Source organism: Lissotriton helveticus, chromosome 9 (genome assembly GCF_964261635.1).
Source record: "Lissotriton helveticus chromosome 9, aLisHel1.1, whole genome shotgun sequence".
Taxonomy (NCBI): domain Eukaryota; kingdom Metazoa; phylum Chordata; class Amphibia; order Caudata; family Salamandridae; genus Lissotriton; species Lissotriton helveticus.
The window spans coordinates 1,038,383,447-1,038,404,016 of record NC_136070.1 but is presented as its reverse complement, the minus strand read 5'-3'; the positions used below and the strand labels follow the sequence as shown (position 1 = coordinate 1,038,404,016).

General features: G+C 47.5%; 1 protein-coding gene across 4 annotated transcripts in view; it reads right to left on the bottom strand.

Moving 5' to 3' along the window:
* Positions 1-20,570, bottom strand: part of LOC144782165 (cyclin-dependent kinase 17-like) — a 588,354-nt gene that overhangs the window by 528,226 nt on the left and 39,558 nt on the right. For all 4 annotated transcript variants that reach the window (XM_078661374.1, XM_078661372.1, XM_078661371.1 and 1 more), the window contains exon 2: positions 783-930. In XM_078661374.1, coding sequence (XP_078517500.1) covers positions 783-909 — 127 coding nt within the window. In that variant the 5' untranslated portion in view covers positions 910-930. The remainder of the gene's footprint in view (positions 1-782; positions 931-20,570) is intronic.

Below are 20,570 nucleotides of genomic sequence, written 5' to 3'. Positions count from 1 at the left end.
CAGAATTTTGAGAAACATTGAACATTTCTCACAACAGTTCACTCTTAGGGAAATAAACGCTTCTACTGCACATAGCTTCTAGTTTTCTTTCAACTCTCAAGCAACTGTCCCAAGACTTGCCTTGAGAAGTGGCCCAGCTGAGCATATGTTTCAGGCATTGAGGTGTTCGTTACTCTAGGGTTCATCACAACTCTTTAGAACATGGTTGACTACATGCCGTTTGGTGAATGGGTGCCTACAATGTCACTTGCTTAAGTGAATTCTAATGCACTCTCCAAACCTTTATGATCAGAAAAGATTACCATGGTAGCACACTCCATTTTCAATGGCAACATCCCTTCTTGTGACATCCTAGAGAAGCTCCATACAGAATAATGTATTTTAAAGTTATTAAAAGGCAACAGCAATACAACTGAGCACATGGGCTTTACAAGGTCCCTCTCCCTTCCATCTCCACTATAGCTTAACATCCAAATGGTAAGGCCAATGAAACTTGGGGGAATTTTTACATTGAGAAAAAAAAAAAAATCAGCACAAAATTTCTTTGAGGCCTTTTGCATCAGTGGGAAGTGTTATCTGATCAGGTGTTATCATGCAATCCTCAGTGCCAATGAGAGCAATGAATTAGGGTTACTGCAATGTGAAGCATATACAAATGCTGGACCGTTAAAGTTTAAAGCTTGCACTTAAGCCCGTGCATGAGGAGTTAAAACATAAATTATGAAAGATCTGACATTTGAGAAGCTTAGCAGGCCGTGGAGTAACGGTTGCTGGCCTCTTACCGTTGTCCTTCACATTGTTGTCATCGAGGTTGATCTGTTCCGCTAGCTCCGATAACGAGTCATCCACAGGGCGGCTGCTGCGCAAGGACATGGACAGCCGGCGCTTGATGATCTTCATCCTATCCATTCAATGCTACAGATAAAGTGCCTGCAGTGAGACAGAAAGAAGAGCCATGAGAGAAGGCAGACGCAGTTTAGGTCGCGCTCTACAGCGGTGAGGTCATAAACACTACTTAACATGACTTTTACCTTCCTGGTCTCCACAGGATACTCGGCTTAAGTGAAAGCACTGGGCAGGGTGAAGAAGAAAAAAACAACAACAAAAAACACACGCACAACACGTTCATTTTAACAAGAGGGTAAACTACACCTGGAATGCAGGGGCCTAATGAAGACCCCTGCTGTACAACAAGCTGTGGCTCAACCCCAGGTTTTTGTACAGCAGAGAAGAGGTCTGACTGAATGGGTTGTGCACCTACATGGAACTATACTGTAAGCAGAGGGGCCCTCAAGATCCCTTTAGCACATATTGCATGATCAATCAATCGCTCAATCAATCAGGGAATTGTAAAGCGTGCTATTCACCCGTGAGGGTCTCAAGGCGCTGGGGGTGGGGGGTGGGAGGGAGATGCAGCTGCGAGTCAGCCGAAGAGCCAGGTCTTGAGGCTCTTCCCTAAGGTGTGTAGAGGTCTTCCTTTAAGTAGTGTTTACCCACTTTTAAGCTAGGCAACACTGAACTACTTTTGCTTCTTAACCCCTTGTGTGCTCATGACAGAACCATTCCATCACGGCCGCCGATTTTGCGCCTGCGCGGCGCATTCTATTGAGCGGGCGGGGCTGTGACGGAACCATTCCGTTACAAGCACGGCGCCACCGCGGCTCGTGATGGAGTGGTTCTGTCACGAGCATGGTGGCGCCGTGCGCACCCCCCCCCCCCCCCAGCGCCGTGGCAGAATTACAGCCGCGGACAAGGGGTTAAAGCATCACATGAACAGTGTAACTTTCCTAATCTATTTCAATTCAAATGTGATCGCTCTTGTAAAATTGCCCATTCTAGCCTTTTTATAGACTTCCTTATTTCTTCACTGTCGTTTCATTCTGCTGCCAGCAAGTCATTCGTAACATTATTTTTGAGAATTAATTTTGCCACATACCTTGCGATCTCCTCCTGAAATTGAGGATTTTCAATTCTATCCAACTCACAATAAGCCCTAATTTCGTTTTAAATACACTTCAGCTGCCCAAGCAGCCATGCTTTACAAGACGGAAGGGCTCATTTTACGGCAACAGTGGTGTCTCCCAAATGTCAGGGGTCCCAACACTACAAGGTCAACTACAAACAGAACAGTGAAGCATTTTCCGCTATAGCAAGTATGAGATTTATCCTGAACTTACAAACATGCTGGGCCCAGTTAGTGTTCGTGCTACAAATAAACAAGAGCTGAGCTTGTTCAAGTTCCCAGAGGTCAAGCCCACAAACAAATTAGAAACTGTGACTAATAATCAGATTTACACTCTTCAGAACTGACTGATTAATAAGATTATAAGTGAATGTCAACGGCTTGTCATTCCCCTATAACATCCAACGAAGCCCGTGGCACTGTAGATCCATGATGAAAGAGCCATCAAGAGTGGTTCACACAAACTGGAAGATATTACAGCTGAAATTTGAAGACATGGCTCAAAAACATGCCAACAGATTTAGATTGTGGATCTGCATGCACTCAGATGTGCACACAAAGGCACAGAACAGATCTTACACACACTGAGTAGCACACATACAGACAACCATTTTCTAAAAGTCCAACAAACATACAGGCAATCTATGGACATAATCATGCCACCCTGGCACGGACCGATTCTTCAACCACTCTACAAGGCCGACTAGATGGATGCAGCAAATTATCGCCTTTGTGGATACAGAAGCAAAGGTTTATGCAAAGTTACTATTGGAGGACCTGGAGGTATGGGTGGAAGAGTTTCACCTAGTACCCTTCTTTGAAATCATGTTAAGGTCTCAAAGCAGTATTTTGGATAACATACTGGTAGTTACTGTTTCAGGCATATCGATCAATAAGTACAAAAAAAAAAAAGTTTCCCTGCCTGCTACTCACTGTGACCCCACCTATAATGGAGTGCACCGGGTTCTGCTGATAGGAACGTTTTGGGCTTAGGGAATCCCGAATTGCCTTCCTGGAGTTATTGAATATCAATGCATGGGGACCAGAGTGGAAATGAAAGTCGGGAGAGACGCCACCCCTGATCTTCCACCTCTACGGAGCCAATCTGGATAAGAATCTCAAAGAGGGCAGAAACTTTTCACTAAGAACTTGATCAACAAATACCGAAAAGCTACATTATGGTTATAATAAATCCAACAAGCTCGTTGCAAGTAGAGATAGAACAAACATAATGATATTTGGGAAAAGCGCAGGAGGCGGCAAATAACTGAATGGTCAGCAGGCCACGCATAGGAAACCGTACAGGAGCAAGGACTAGGCCACGGTGTAGTTAGCAGAGCACAGATGCGAGAGCAGGTACAAGGTGCACCCGTCAGAGCAAGGGTTGGGACGAGGCACAGCACGTGGGATAAGACGCTTCAGGAGTAGCATGGTGGGGGAGGCACAGCAGGCGGGGCTTAGAGAAGCAAGACACAACAGGCAGATCACAAGGGGCAGGCACAGCTTAGGGTGTGGCACAGCATAGGACAGATTAAGCTGGATACTGACTCGGTTACTTACTGGTAATCTTCCTTACTCCGAGTCATAGTCTTCCTCACCACAGTCACCAAGTAGCACTATGTGTTCCAGGCACAGCATTCACTCATAAAAAAATCCCCACCCAACATCGGCCTGATAGGAAGTACCTGTCACCTGACCTATGAGGGTGGGGTAACCTCAGAACACATCCTGCAATACCCATAAGCAGAGAAGCAACCAGAAGGAAAAGCAAAACCTTCGTTTGTCCCTCCACAAATAGGGCGGGAGGGAGGGATCATGACTGACGAGGAAGACTGACTCGGAGTAATGAAGATTACCGGTAAGTCACAGAGTCATTACCTTACTTCTCCGTCTTCCTCGTTACAGTCACCCAGGAGCGCATACCTAAGAGCCAGACGAACAAAAGAAAGAGACAGTCAAAAGATGCCAAGGAAATGTATTTGCAGGCAAGCACAATCAGTAAAGAGCAGCAAGGACAGCAGAACTAACATCCCCAGAAAACATCTATAATAGGAGATGAAGGTATGAGGGGAGGACCAAGTCGCCGCCACACAAAGATCTTTCAAGGGGGTGCCCTTAAAAGAAGCCCAGGAGAAAGCCACACCCTGGGTGCAATGCCCCTGAATGACTGGAGGAAGAGAAACCTCAGCATGAAGATAGGCCAAGAAAATAGACCGAACCCAGCGCAAAAGAGTAGCCATCATAGGGCGCGGACCTTGCTGGGCAACACCAAAGGTGACAAACAAAAAATCCACCCGGCGAAGGGAAGTGGTCCGCTCAAGGTAAATAACTAGAGCCCTCATCAAATCCAGCGAATGAAGCTGGATTTCCTCCTCCGTAGAGGGGCGTAGAAAAAAAGCCAGAAGGACAATATCCTGGGACAAACAGAAAGGAGAGGACATCTGGGAAGAAAGGCCAGGTCAGGGCTAAGTACCATCTTGTCAGAAAAAAATGCAAGAAAGGAAGATGGCAAAGCAAGGCGCCAAGTTCCCTGAAACGCCTCCCCAAAACACAGCTTCAGGTTAAGAACTCCAGAGACACAGAAGGGAGGGGCCCAAATGGGGTGTGCTGCAAGGCATGAAGGATCAGAGAAAGATCCCAGGTGGAATAGGAGAAGCAATGACAGGCCAAAGAAATAAAATCTGCGAAGAAGGCGTGAAGCCAAGGACTCAAGAGAGGAGAGAGGCACCCATGATAGCCTTAATGGCGGACCACTGGCCGCGGAGAGTAGAAACAAGACAACCCAAGCAAAAAAACATCCGGGAGGAACTCAAGCACAGAACCGCCCTCACAAGAGTCAGGGAGAAACCCCCCCCCCCCCGTGAAGACCACCAAGCAGAGAAATAACAATGCTAGCGAGGCCAAAAGGAGACCACCAACACCACCACCCCTTCCGTCCTGATCTTTGCCAAAACCCTGCTGAGAAGGGGAAAAGGAGGCATAGAGAAGACCCCAAGGGAAACTTAGGGCATCTACCACCCCATGCCCCCCGGCAAGGAAGATGGCTGCAAAACTGCAGCAAAAGAGTATCCTGAGTGGAGGCAAAGAGATCCAACCAAGGCCTCCCAAACCGCCCCGAAATCTCCTTAAAGACCAGAGGAGACAGGGACAGAGAAACCGAGGAAGGAAGAAGGCGACTCAGCTGATTCGTACGCCCATTCACCCTCCCTGGCAGATAGATTGCCGTCAGACCCAGCAGGCTGGCTTCCGCCCAAGGTCCAATCTGATCCGCCGGGAGAGCCAAAAGAGGAGAGCGAGTGCCCCCAAATGATTTAAATAGGCACAGGCCACCTGATTGTCCGTCCGGACCTGACCCCACTAGTACTTCAGATGACGGGCAAAGTGCAGGAGAGCCTTGAACACCGCTGCTAGGTCCTTTCAATTCGAAGACATCCAGCTCTCCGCGAGGGACCAAGAACCCTGAGAAGAAAGAGACCAGAGGATGCACCCCCCCCCGCCCCCCTGGCCAAAATTCAAGGGCTGGCATTGGTCGTTAGGGGACAGGGCAGAACAGGGGCACCACCTTCACCAGGTTATCTGGCAGCCACCAACGCATCTGGAGAGAAATGGCGGGAGTCACCAGACTCATGGCATCGTAATCCTGGGACAATGCATTCCAGTGAGGCAGAAGGCGATACATCAGATGGAAGAGGTGTCTGCGAGACCAAGAAACCAGGAAAAGGGAAGCAGCCATGTCCCCCTGAACCCGCAACCAGTCCCTTGCTGAAGCCAACAGGGCAAACAGGAAGGACTCCAGATGAGATATGAACCGAAGCTGGCGAGCCAGAGGAAGAAACACCATCCCCAAACGTTATTGAAGAGAGCGCAGATGAATTGGAGTTCCTGAGATGGGATGAGGTGGGACTTGCTGATCTTCACAAGGAACCCATGGGACTCCAGACTACTCTGCTCCAACGTCACATCCTCCTGGGCCTTACAGAAAGACGAGGAAGAAATTAACCAGTCATCAAGGTAGGGAAACAAAAGTACCCGCGTGCATGCAACAGAGCCACAAGGGGAGCCAGGACCATTGTAAACACCCGAGGGGCGGAGGCCAAACCAAAGGGGAGGACACAAAATTGGAAGTGTTGTCGCAGGGCAAAGAACAGTAAATACCTCTGGAGGAGGGGGAAGCACAGGAATATGGAATTTAGCATCTAAAAGGTCCAGGAAAAACCCCAGGGGTAATAAGGGGCAGAATCTTCTGTAAACTGACCATCTTGAATCTCTGGTAAGGCACATAGGAATTCACGGTCTTGAGATCCACAACAGGGCGGAAACCCCCTGACGCCTTCTGCACCAGGAACATCAGAGACTAACAACCCTGTTTCAACTCGTCCCTGGGGACAGGAACAATGGCACCCTTCTAGAGAAGATCCAAGATCCCCTGCTTCAACCCACGTAGCTTCAGAGGATTCTGAGGAGTCGGGGTGGGGACAAAAAGGTCTGGAGGCTGAGAAGAAAAGTCAATATAATAATCTTCGACCACCAGGCGAACAACCCAGGAATTGGTGACACTGCGGCCCAAGGTGAAGAAAACTATCCAATTCCCCCGTCAGGACTTGGGAGTGTAACAGGTAAGGGCAGCACCTGTGGGTTGGCTGAGACTTGGCAGAGAAGGGGGTGCCACAGCCAGGACCCCTCCCACGAAAGAGCTGGGAGGGACCCTTCCCAGCCGAGGAGAGGATTCCCAAACGCTTGCCTATAACCACACCCTGACCTCTCAGAGCAGGCCGCAGAGACGTCAGGAGTTTACGATCCTCTGCAGACTTCTTTAGTAGATCCTCAAGTTGAGGTGCAAACAACTTAGCCCCATCAAAAGGCAAGCGTGACAAACGTATCCGGGAAGATCTTAGGGTGTGGTCTCGCATGCCTCTCTTCATTTACGGTAGGTCGGTAATCTTTAAGATGGTGGCTCTTCCCCGCCTCCTCTATCAGTTAAAGAACTATCCATATCAAATCCCTCCCAGATGGTTCCAGCAAGTGAACTCAGTGCTGGGACAGTTCGTGTGGTAGGGGGGGCAAAGTGAGGGTGGCCCTGCGCACTTGTTTCTGGTCTACCTACTCCGGGGGTCTCGCTTCATCCGATGTCCTCTCTACTATCAAGCCTCACATTTGTTGGTACTGAATGAGTGGCGGTATGGGGACAGGGGGGACCTGGCTTATGTGGTTGAGAGGCAGCTTATGGGCAGCCATCCCCTACATACGCTGCTATACTCCGCACCACTTCGGAGGCCCTTGCCGCCGGTCACAAGGGTAGTATTCCACAAATGAAGGCAGACTCTAGGTAGGATGGGGTGGTGGAATGTCTTGACCCGGGAGACCCACCTTTGGGGCAACGGGCGCCTATCTCAAGTGGCAGCACTGCAGGGCTTCCGGGGATGGGATGCAATAGGCATCTCAGTTCTGGGGGACGTTATGACCGATCGGACACTCAAATCATTTCAGGACCTGCAGGAAGAATATGGGATGCCCCGATCCCAATTCTTCCACTACTTACAGTTTCGGCACGCCCTCGCTCCCAGCTTGGAGGGCCTGGAATCTCTCCCCGACTTTAGCCCCATAGAAGCAAGGTCTTCATGGGGGGGGATCTACCGGACCGCAAGATCTCCCGCATATACCAAACGTTAGTTATTCACAGTTCCCCTAGTCTGCAGAGGCTTAAGAGTGCATGGGAGAAGGATGTGGGCGAGCTGAAGGAGGAGGACTGGGCTGAGGCTCTGGCGAGCCTGTGGGGGTGGCAATAGCAACGCGCCTGCGGCTGGTGCAATTTAAATATCTACACAGAGTGTACTTCAGCAGAGAGCCCCTGTGGAGGGCAGGGATGATTGCATCCCCAGAGTGTCTTCGCTGTCAGCGGGAGGAGGGTACGCTCCTCCAGTCTGGAGCTGACTTTCACTGCATAACTTCTGAAGGGGGGTGTACTGCCGTTCGGAGGTACTGGGTTGGGAGCTCCCCTACACGCCACGCTTGGCCCTACTGCATGTCATGGAGGGAGTGGAGGGCAATCTATATAAACGCCATCTCTTGCTACTGGGCCTCACGCTAGCAAAAAGGAATATTGCCAGGACCTGGAAGGCACCCCGGGCTCCGTCCTTGGCCGCGTGGAAAAATGGGCTCGATTTTTGTATGGGGCTGGAGCAGCCCATTTTCCTTGCCAGGGGGTGCCCATGCAAACATTTTAAGACATGGAAGAGGTGGGCGGACTACCGGGGATTAGAACTGGACCCACCACCAGAGGTGGAGGCACGGTTGGCAGACTGATTTATCTGTTGTATTTATGTTTAATTGGTGGAGGGGACGGGATGACCCGGAGAGGCGGTGATCTTCGGGTGTGCAGATACAAACTTGATAGACTTCTGTGATATGGGCGCAATCGGGGGGGGGGGGGGGGGGGGGGGGGAGTTGTTATCATGCGGTTCAATACTCTTCCTAAAAGTCAGTCATTATTATTGTGTAATTGCTGTGTGCAGAGGCCTCTGGACTGCAGAGCCCTGCAATCTATGTGAAACTAGGCAAATAAGGAGAGGCGTCCTCTGAGATTATGGAACCACTGGAGGCCAGACCCACCATCAGAGGGTCCACATTCATTTGAGGGGGGAACTCAGTCAGGAAGTTCTGAAGAGGGTACTTCTTCGCAAGGAACTGAGGGAACCCTCTTTCTCGACATCATACCATTCCCTTAACAGAAGCCCCTGGATGGCCTTATGGATGGAAAGAGCGTCGGGCTCCTTCCGACGGTACTGAGAGAAAAAAATCTCCCTCCTCATCCAGAGGAACAACAGTCTGAAAGGCTAAATTGTCCTTCAAGTGAGTCATGACCTCCTTTAATTCAGTGCCTTTAACAAAGCGTTACTCATCTGAACCATCAGAGTCCGGGTCAGGCTGAGAAGAAACTCTGGGAATTTTAGCCACTGGCCCATCCCGAGCCGCAAAAGCAGAGTCCAACGCCTTATTAATCATTGCCTGAAGGACATCAAGATCCATGCCCACGGGCTTCTGGGAGGAAGCAGGTTCAGACTCTGAACCAGAAAACTGACGTTTACACTTCTCAGAGCGTTTCTCCACCATGGCTGCAAAATACACAACTGCCAACAAGGAGGAGGAACAAACATTTTAAAGGAACAAGAGACACCATTGCCAAGCAAACAGTACTGCTCCAATGGCGCGGCACGCAGAAGACGGCCATCCCGTGACCATAAACATCCCCGGGAACCACCCGGTGGGGTAAGATAGTAGCAGCATGGAGACCGCAACACAGATAAGCTGCAAGCTTAATGCAGACTCGGGTGCCCGTTTATACTGGAGGGCACGAGAGCTGAGGTGCAAATAAATAAAGATCACCGCAGCACCAAGAAACTACCACCGCCGCCCCCTAGTCGCTCAGCCCAGGAGCGGCAGAGCAAATATGGCAGAAAATATATATAGAACACCACCGCTCCCAATTGCTCAGTGAGGGAGTGGAGGTGACCAGGAGAGTCCTCCACATACAAACCACCGCACCAGTGGGAGCGGCGGCAGTAATAAACGCATTAGTAACACATGGAGACGCTAAAGCAATCCTCAAAAGAAAAGCAGAAAAAAAAACAAAAAACACATACTCGCCACCGTAGTTGTGCCACGACAATTTGTGTTCCAGCCGGAACACAGAGAAAAAAAAAACAGGATGTGTTCTGAGGTTACCCCACCGTTATAGGTCAGGTGACAGGTACTTCCCATCAGGCCGCCATGATGGGTGGGTATTTTTTTTATATGGGTGAATACTGTGCCTGGAACACGTAGTGCTCCTGGGTGACTGTGACTAGGAAGACGGAGGAGGATGGTAAGGAGCAACACAGTGCACATAAAGCATGGGGATCTATGTGCAGCAAGCACTGCGATGAAGCCCAGCAGACCCAAAATGAAGGGGAGGTATAGCAGACAGACAACATGAGAGAGGGAAAGAGACAGAGCACAGGAAAGTAAGGCACAGCAAAGGGAGCACAAGGAAGTGAGATGCCACAAGTGAAGCAATACAAAAGGGGGTGGTGATGGACGGAGCATCTGAACCAATCAAACACTCACACCCAGTCAAAAGATCTGGGTTTGATCCATCACCGTTCTTTAGCCCACTCTGCCACCCCAGTTCAGACATGGCTATATGCAAATCAGTCTGACCCTGTGCCTCATGGGAACAGTCCAGCCATGCCTTCCCTGGACCGGAAACAAGCTTCCGAGGACCGGTTTCTGGCACGGCTTGCTTGAATCCAGTGGCAAAGTGAGCAAGAGACTCACGTCTGAGCATACCCTGCCACACTTATGGCGGCCAAAGCGGTACAAAAAGAAGTGAAGCAAGGCAGGCATTGTAGGAAGGCAGAGCACTGGCTGCAGACACACAGCAGGCAGAGAACAGAAGGCCATCACATAATGGCACAGCATGGGCCATTGCAAAGCCAGAAGAGCTATGGAGCGACTTGCAGCAGGTAGAGTTGGAAGTGATGCAAAGCTTAGGTATGACACATAGGCGGCAGAGATGACAGTGATGTACAACTGATAGAGTTGGCGGGCAGCAACGCAAAGCTGCCACAGCAGAGGTTGATGATGCTCAATGGACACAACAGGGGTGACAGAAAGTAAGCCTAGCAAGACCCAACAAAGACCAACTAGAACACTGGTTACATACTGAAGGCAGAGCAGGAGAGTGATGCACAGTCGGCAGAATACAGGAGGATGCACAGCAACAGAGCAGCAGGCAGCAGACATCACTGAATGATGCTCAGACTCTGTGGGTTATTGAGACAGTTTCCAGAAGGCACATTGATGCACAATATGGCAAATTGTCTTGTATAATTAATGGGGCAGTATCGATGTATAGGTCATGTCTCAAACATTGAGATAGGTTTTTTTGTCAGCAACGTCATGCAGGTGCTTATACTTTGAATGGTAAAAACAAAACTACAAGAACCGCAATTCACAGAACCGCATGTTTATGTATGTAAATATGAGAAGCTAATAAATGATGATCCTTGAAATTATAGCTGTCCAGTCAAAATTTACTTTCTTCTGGCCCTAGAAAACAGAAAAACGCATTTTGTGTTGAAAGAAAACTGTGCAGATTAGCCCCTTTGGACTATCTGGAGGACCCACCCGTCTGATATGATGGTCTACCAGAGGTGGAGGTGATGGCTGATCATTGAACAAGTCTGTGAATCGTTAGCGCCGAGACGCCTGCGGGTATTTGTTGCGCTCTATAAATGTCAAAAATAAAATAATAAATAAATGCCACCAATGGGCAGCCGATGATCGAGAAGGGCAGGACTAAGAGGGCGAGGCTGCACTGTGGACTGAACAGACCTCTGGCTCAGGGGCGGCTGTGGTGAGGCGTAAACTAATTTGCATATTGCACCGCAGCGAGCGAGCCCGAACCACCTTGCATCCATCCATACATCATTCATGCATCCACCCATCCATCCATCCACCCACCCACCCACCCATCCATCCATCCACCAATTCTGCATCCATCCTGCATCCATCATTCATTCATGCATCCACCCATCCATCATCCATCATTCATTCATGCATTCACCCATCCATCCATCCTGCATCCATCATTCATTCATGCATCCACCCATCCATCCACCCATCCATCCATCCTGCATCCATCCATCATTCATTCATGCATCCACCCATCCACCCATCCATCCTGCATCCATCCATCATCCATTCCTGCATCCATTCCTGCATTCATTCGTGCATCCACCCATCCATTTGTGGTAAATAAATAAATAATACCTCTCTTTTTGAATGCATAAATGAATAACAGATAGCTCAATAAATAAGAGTCAAGATTCGAGGTAGTAGGAGTTTTTCAGGTTTTAATACAGCATAAGGACAGGAACGGGACAACCTGCATAGGAATAGGATGGCAGGGCCCAGCAGCTGCTGGGGCTGGATCTGGGATGAGCGCGCTAACATTTAATAACAATACACGATCATATATACTAAAACAGTTGCATTACAATACATACGATAGGCGGAGCAGTGGGTGTGATCAATAGCAGTCGCGAAAGATAAGGGTGAAAGTAGGTGTAACAGAGGCGTATACATAGACATGTGATGCAAACGTAACAGAATATGTCATGAATGGGGCGGAAACATGGAGGGGGCTACCTAAGGAGCCGGGACCTCTAACCTGATGGTGCGCGCAAACTGGCAATGACGTGTTACTAGGAGAAGCTGGGGGCTATGAACTCTGTGCTAGGAGCAGAGACTGAAGTCTGGAAAGTCAGGGCGACATGTACCTAAGCAGTATCTAGTATCTGATGTTTAGAGAACATGTTGATAGAATCCAAATGTTATCGGGGTAAAGGCGAACAGACTCTAAGACTGGAGCATGCATTATTCTACATGTAGTGCGTGATGAAGAATATTAAATGACCATTAAATGCAGTATTTCTCTTACATGGAGACGTAGAGGCTAGAAAATGACGGAAACTATTGATGCGATTCAGTAGCTTTAGGAATGCAGAGAAGGAGGGCTGTACTGATAACTCGAATCATAACATACTCTTGGCAGACTCAGAGGCAGAGCCAAGCTGAGCCGGGCACTGCGAGGCAGGAAATAAGTGAAGGGTCGAGGATACAGGTGGGGGCTGTATCGCTCCTCAGCGAGGGCTTCAGGAGACAGGAGCTGAATCTGGTGTCCGGGCCCTTTTGAGGCCTAGAAACGGGGACTTTACAATGCATTAACGTGCACACTGAGAAACGTGGCAACGTAGCTTTACATAGGCCTGATATTCGTAGTATTCACGAGAACTGGAAACTGGCATACTAGAGGTGGACACAACTGTAATTGCGTCATTAATCGAACATAGGGAATAACATATGCATATTAATCATGCACAGATAACATATGATGGATGACACGTAGGGACACAGAACATGGCAAAATTTACTTTTCCACATTCCCTCCTTGTCACTACGTTTCCTTCAGGAAACATCAATATTCATGATACCATCTATCATTTCATACAGTATCATTTGCTCGTCTCGAATTTTCTTGGAACGGGATTTAGAACGGGGCTTGGGACTAGGAATACAAGAGGTAGCACAAATGCCGCAAATCGCAGGGCCACATTGTATACAGAGGCAGCAGCTGAATATGATCGCTACTGCAATACCTAGAAAGGACAAGACTTTCCATCCCCAGGCGGAAATTATATTCCAGAACCAACCGGACCATGTCCAGGTGCCTGGATCTTGGTGTAACAGATGGGCAATTTTATGGAGTCTGGTTATAGCTGAATAAACAGACGGCGCGTTATTTGGAATGAAAATGCAGCAACTAGATCCGATGACTCTACAGGCCCCGCCCCTATCGGCCAATATGACGTCAAGGACGAGACGATTCTGGAGCACGACAATTCTCATAAAGGATTGTTCTTCGGTTAAATTACTTAGAGCAGAAGTAGTCTCAATTACTACTGCTTCAAGGGTTCTGGTTAACCTACGTATCAGTTTACTATTCACAACTGTACCTAAATAAGGAAAAACACCTTTATTGATATCTATATATTGTTCTAGAGTAGTTTCAGTATAATCGACAATCGGGAGGTTTCTCTTGTGTCTAGTATGTACTAGGTGGGAATTCCTATGGTAGTCGGGTGGGGCTAGAAAAACCGGTGGCAGTAGGAAGGCAATGTAACAGGTTCCCTCCCAATCGAGGGGCAGACGAACATATGCGGTCTGACCACAAATAAAATATGAATGACGTGAAGCTTTGAAAATAGATTTCCCACTGTCACTATACTTGACAATAGTAGTACAATCGCTATGTCCTACATGTACGGAACCATTATTTCGGACACATAATTCGCCTTTGACTGGTAGTACTGAAATTGCAGGTAAGTCTGGAGTAGTATCAGACTGAACATTCAGGACCATGAAATTCGAAGAATAATTACCTAAATTATACACTTCATTTTCTAGATCTAACCCGGTTCTGTGGGGGAGACCTTGCTTGTCTGGAAAACATGTACTGTTAAGAAAAGACATATCTGTTGGGGATGACGTTAACGTGGACCATGCTCCACACGAACCATTATGTGAAAAAGGATAAGGAAAGAGTGGCAGAACTCCCTTCGGTGTCTGGAAAGGGGGGAGTCGACCACACACCCAACAATTAGTGGCATTGCTGGTCTGGTGTGAATAATGTAACATGCGGATGAAAGAATTATTTCGCATAGCGAGGCGGTAAGAGAGTTCATGAGGAGGCAGATCACTAAACGTGTGCTCTACTGTAACATTAGAAGACGTATTTACATGAGAAACTGGAAAATACAGATAAAATGCATAACTGGTGCAGGAAATCATAATGCTGAGAAATAATATGAAACTTAGAAAAACGATACATCGGATTGAGTTTTGACTAACTCTCTCACTATGGGGGTCTATTTTATACATGTCAGAAACAGTCTAACCGTTTCACCTAGGGGAGGACTTAGACAATCAAACTGGCTGACTTATTTTACTAGACCGGAGTTTCAACTTATACTCCTGCTGTGGAGTTCTCTAACAGGGAGGGTGCAGTATCATTGTTCTTTGCGGGACAGTCCTTAAGAATAGTACTTTGGTAATCCTTCAAATCCTGGGAAATGTTCTTTGAGACCGGTTTCAGTCCATAAAATTTCTTTATGTGCGAAAGGTGCACCCAGCCTTTGCGTCCCTCCAACTTCACGGCTGTACGGGTGGCCAAGAGGACCTGTCGGGGCTCCTTCCAGCGAGGCTCTAGCGGACTTGAGCGGTCAAAATTTCGCACCAGGACCATGGATCCTGGAACGATTTCATGCGGTGCCACCTCGGTATTGTCTGGAAATGCGGCGGCAACCTGTGAACGACAAGAGTTGAGGGCAGACATCAAGGAAGCTAGGTAATCTGTCAGCATATTACTTGAAACATCGGTAATACTTCGGGGTCTGGGTGTACCCCACATGTTAGGGGGGCGGCCGAAAACGACCTCATACGGGGACAGACCTGATCTGGAATGTGCGACCATGCGCATATAGAACAAAGCGACTGGCAGAGCTACTAGCCAGTCCACACCTTTCTCTTTACATACTTTGGCGATGCGGATTTTCAGAGTCTGGTTATGTCTCTCTACGAGACCTGCTGCTTCAGGGTGGCGTACACAATGGAACTTCCACTGGTACCCTAACAAAAGGGAAACATGCTTCATTAACTCTGAGGAGAATGGCTGGCCGTTATCAGAATATACGACCCTAGGGAGTCCATAACGGGGGAAGAACTCACGAACCAACTGCTTGGCAGTGGTCGCGGCTGTGTAATCTGGGACTGGATATGCTTCTGTCCACCTGGACAAAGCGCATACAACTACGAGGACATACTTGAAACCTCGACATCGCTCCACCTGAATATAATCCATCTGGAGGACTTCAAAAGGGTGGTCAGGAGGTTGGAATCCACCTTGTTCCACCGGGACACTTTTACCTGGATTAAACTGACAACATATCATACAGGTACGGACTTTCTGCTTGGCTGCAGCTCGTAAATGCTTGTTGAACCAAATGTTCTGGATACTGTCTAACATAGCTTTTTCTCCTAAATGTGCTGGACTATGTGCGGTATTGATAATGACTTGAACCATAGAGTCGGGGAGAAACAAAGTGGCTTTTCCCTTCGTTAACCATCCCTGATCTGTCTGGACCCCTCCTTGTTCGGACCATTTCTTGATTTCTTCGGGAGTAGCATGTAACTGGATATCTATGACATCTTGAGTAGGGTCCTTAACTGTCATACATGTAGTCGGATCTGGAGTGTGTGTCATGTTAACTGGAATGTCTGGAGTCTGTGCTGTAAGCTTGGCTGTGCGATCTGCTAGATCATTACCTTGGGAAATAGTGTCAGTAACTTTCGTATGTGCTTTGCATTTCATGATAGCAATGGATGTCGGTAAATGTATTGCATCTAACAGAGCTTGAATAAGGAGACCATGCTGAATCTTGGTTCCATGAGAAGTCATGAAACCTCTCTCCTGCCAGAGCACTCCAAAGTCGTGTACGACTCCAAATGCGTAGCGTGAGTCTGTGTAAACATTAACTTTCAGGTTCTTAGCGTGTATGCAGGCTTGTGTCAGAGCAACTAGCTCTGCTGCTTGAGCGGACAGGGTGTCAATACGGTGTGTCTCAATAACTTCAGTGTCAGTGGTCACTGCATACGCGGCGACTAGTTCTCCTGTACTTGTTCTCATGCATGAACCATCCACATAAAGTGTCAGGTCGGGATCTGGTAACGGAATATCTGTCAGATCTTGTCTTGGCTTTGTCGTAATATTAACTACTTCCACACAGTCGTGTGTGTCCGGACTTAAAGTAACTGATGGTAACAGTGTAGCAGGGTTCAGGATGTTGCAGCGTCTGATTTCTATGTGTGGCTGGAACAGTGTCAATTCATAACCTGTTAAACGTGCAATTGTCAAGTGCTGAGTTTGTGTTCGGTTTAAAAGAACTTCCACGGAGTGTGGAACTTGTACTGTCAGGGAGTGTCCTAATACTATGGAATCACTTTGTCTGATAGCTAGTGCTGTGGCTGCAACTGACTTGAGGCACGCAGGCAGAGCCTGGGCTACAGGATCTAATGTGCTCGAAAAATAAGCACAAGGCTTGTATTGTCCTGCTTGATCTTGTGTGAGAACAGATAATGCTGTACCTTCACGTTCTGTGACGAAAAGTGTAAAAGGCTTACTGTAGTTTGGTGTAGCTAGAACTGGAGCTTGGCATAAAGCTTTCTTTAACTCATTGAAACTGAGTGTATGTTCAGATGTCCAAGGGAGAACAGTCGATACGGCTGCCTCCTGTGTCAACTGTATCAGTGGCTTGGCTAGAAATGCATACTGAGGAATCCATTGGCGGCAGTAAGAAGTGAGGCCAATAAAAGCACGTACCTCTTTCTGGGTCTTGGGCTGAGGAAGACTCGCTATTAACTGGATACGGTCAGGTGTCAACTGCCTACCCCTCTTGGACAGTGAGTGTCCTAAGTAGACCACTTGCTGGACACAGAATTGAAGCTTCGAAGGGGACACCTTGTGTCCCATCTCGGCTAGGAAATACAGAACTGTGAGGGATGCTCGCTCGCAAGCACATTCAGAACGGGCTGTGATCAGTAGATCATCGACATACTGGAGCAGGGCAGTGTCAGTTGGCATGTGAATGTTGTCTAGTTGTCTCTTAAGTGCTTGACTGTAAATACTAGGACTTTCTGTGAAACCTTGAGGAGCTCGTGTGAACATATAGCTCCTTCCATTTAAACAAAATCCGAAAAGGAACTGGCTGTCTGGATGAATGGGGACACTAAAAAACGCGTTCTTGAGGTTGATGACTGTAAAAAATGAGGCTTCTGAATCAATGGCTGTCAATAGGGAAGAGATATCTGGGACAACTGGGTACTGGGGAATAATACATTTATTAAGTTCTCGTAGGTCAATCACTAATCGATATACTGGGGGTGCATTTGGATCAGTACGTTTCATAACTGGAATGATCGGAGAATTGCATATATTGGAGTCAGTTTCTACAACCACTCCTTGAGCGATGAGCTCGTCAATAATTTTGGATAAGGCTGCTACAGCCTCAGGTGGCAATCTGTACTGTCTGATTCGTGGCAGGACTACACCTGGCTTGAGAGTCACACGATGGGGTGTGATTTGCATGTAACCTACATCAGTTGGACCTTGCGCCCATAGATGCTGCGGGACATTGGACAATCTGGGATCAAAATCTCGTAATACATAGTGACCCTTGAAGTCACGTAGGAACAGACGTATTCCCTCTGGGGAACAGCATATAACTGCACCTAACTCTTTCAGTGTTTTAATACCTAATAGATTCTCTGGACATGACTTAGTAAGTAACAGATCAGTAGTGCGGGACAATGGACCTACTTCTAGAGCAACTGGCTTTGAAATTTCATTTACAATAGGTTTTCCTGAAAATCCAAGGGAAACATTTCTTGAGCCTGAGAGCGGAGCCCCTGGAACTTCGGCGTGGCTAATTGTGGTCCTACTTGCCCCTGTATCAATCAAAAACTTTCTGTCTTTCCCTAATACTTGACTGTGAACATAGGGACCTTCTTGATCTACAGGTATCTCGATGAGAGGCAAGCCTACCTCCCTCTCTAGGCTGTTTCATGAATATGGCTGATACTCTGGATACTCAGACTGTGCATACTGGTACATCTGCTGTGTAACGTGCTGTGTTGCAGCAATAGGCTGCGGTGCTGTAACTGTCTGTTGTGTATTCTGTGGCTGAGGAGTCTGTGAAACTTGTTCTTGTCTAGGCGGACGTGGTCTTTCTTTAGTCTTACCAGTAGCTATGTTGTGTTTCAGAACTGCACACTCGTTTATAAAATGACCTGGCTGTTTATAATAATTGCAGTTCCCTTTAACGGGAGCTGCAGGATGACTGGCTTGATTCGGACCCCTCTTCTGACTGTCTTGAGGAACAGATTGTGCAACTAGTACTTTCATTTTCGTGTCTTTCATACGTTTTCTCTCGTGTTCTTGCTCTTCTCTGATTCTATTCTGGTGGTATTGGAGCATCTGTAACATCTGGGACGGGGTATTAGCTTGCCAGGTACTTTCGACTTTCAAAACTCGATTCTTAATTGGTGGACTTGAATTCTCGACTAATTTAGTAACAAAAAGGTGAGGGTATGACTCACTACTTGTCTTGAGGCCACTGTTGATGCTAAAACATTTCTCAAATCTAGAATAAAAATCACTAATGTCTTCGTCTTGTTTCTGTTTACAGGCTGAGATTGCATCCCAGTCTTCCTTTTTCGTTGTTAACAATCTGGGTAAAACTTGAATCAATAATTCAGGTAATTCTTTACATTTCGCTCCAAGACCGGTACCTGGTACTCGTGCCTTATCTTCAGCTTCTAGGACTGCCCAATCGATCTTTTTCTCTCCCACCTCCCATTCTTTTTCCTTGAGCTTTTCATACACCCCTGCGGGCAGCAGAACCTTTAACATTTTAATTATATCTGGATACGTGTATTCTCCCATACGGAGCATGTCTTTTAATTCTCGATGGAACCCTGCTGGATCTTTATCGTGACAGGGAATTAATTTTTTCATCTCTAAGAGTTCCATCTTTGTGATCGGGGTGTAAACAAACACTCGTTCTAGTTCGCCACCCGTTCCTCTAACTGGGTGGACTTCTCGTAACGGATTCTGTCTCTCTATGTAAAAGGGTTTAATTTCTGGGGGTGAGACATGAACAAAATGCGGGTTCAAAAACGTTCTATATTTGTGACGCTGTTCTAGAATGACACTAATTAAATCGGTACCTAAACCTTTCCATCTATACTGGAGTAACTCGTTCAGGATATCATGTAACGGGCCTGGATCAGAGTGCTGACCCTCATACAATGTAATGAGGTGCTGGATCATATACATACCCACCAGTCGCTGCTCGGCTGGGGGCAGTTTCAGAAACATTTGTGCCACTATTTCGTCTGGAAAAGTGGTAGAATCAGTAATCCATCGGACTGCTGATCGGGCTAGTTCTTGTTCATGCATAGTACTTAACTCACTGTAACCGATTCGTGATTTCAGAATGTGATCGGTAGCTTGAAACACTTGTTCTAGAGAACCTTGTTCTGGTGCTGGATGATGGAAAGTTGACTTGTGTTCTAGGCGTAAATGGCGATCTGGAAATCTAGATTTTCCTACATACGCTATTCTGGCGGGATTCTCGTCGTCTACCTCTTCAGTATCAGAGTTACTTTCTTTCTCGCTTACTTGTGCTGCTTTACGCTGTTCGTGTAACTTTATTATTTCTTTACGGATTTTCTTGTACATACTTTCCATAGCACTGATGGTCCTGTGCTTACCCTCGGCTATATTATCACTCCACTTTGTCAGGGTTCTCATTTCGGCTTGATCTTTGGACGGGTAATCTTGTTCTCTTATTAAACAATTAATCAAAAACTTTAGTATCATGAGCTGGATCTCGGCTTTCCTTTGAGACATGACTTCGCCAATGCTTTCTGGATCATCCCCTGTACGGATGAAACGATATATTCTGTCTAGATCTTCTTTCATATTCGGTAGGGTGACTAGATACTCGGCCACCTTTCTTACACGTAATGAATATAAAACCATATTATCCTCGCCTGGGACTGGATCATAGCCGCATTCATTAAGGGCTTTTCTTATTTCTGCTACAGACTGATGTCTGGGCGTACGCTGTGACGCTTGTGCATGTAATTCGGCTGACGTTAAACGCTTATGTGGCGGCGGGGTTTGAGGAGGACCTCCCCCTGCGGCCCCTAGACTAGAGTCGTCTACTGATGCTCTTCGTCCTGGCAGAGTGGGAAATGGAAATGCAGGCTGGACTTGTATGGCGGGCTGGACCTGGGGGACCGTAGCAGGTACTGCAAGGGGTACCCCGGTGTCTGGAGAAACGGGGAGTGCCTGATTTACAGGGACTGGCGGAGCGCGAACAGGATTTGCATATTCTGGGACTGTGTCGTCCAAATAGGACGAAATGAAAATATCAGCTGCGGTCTG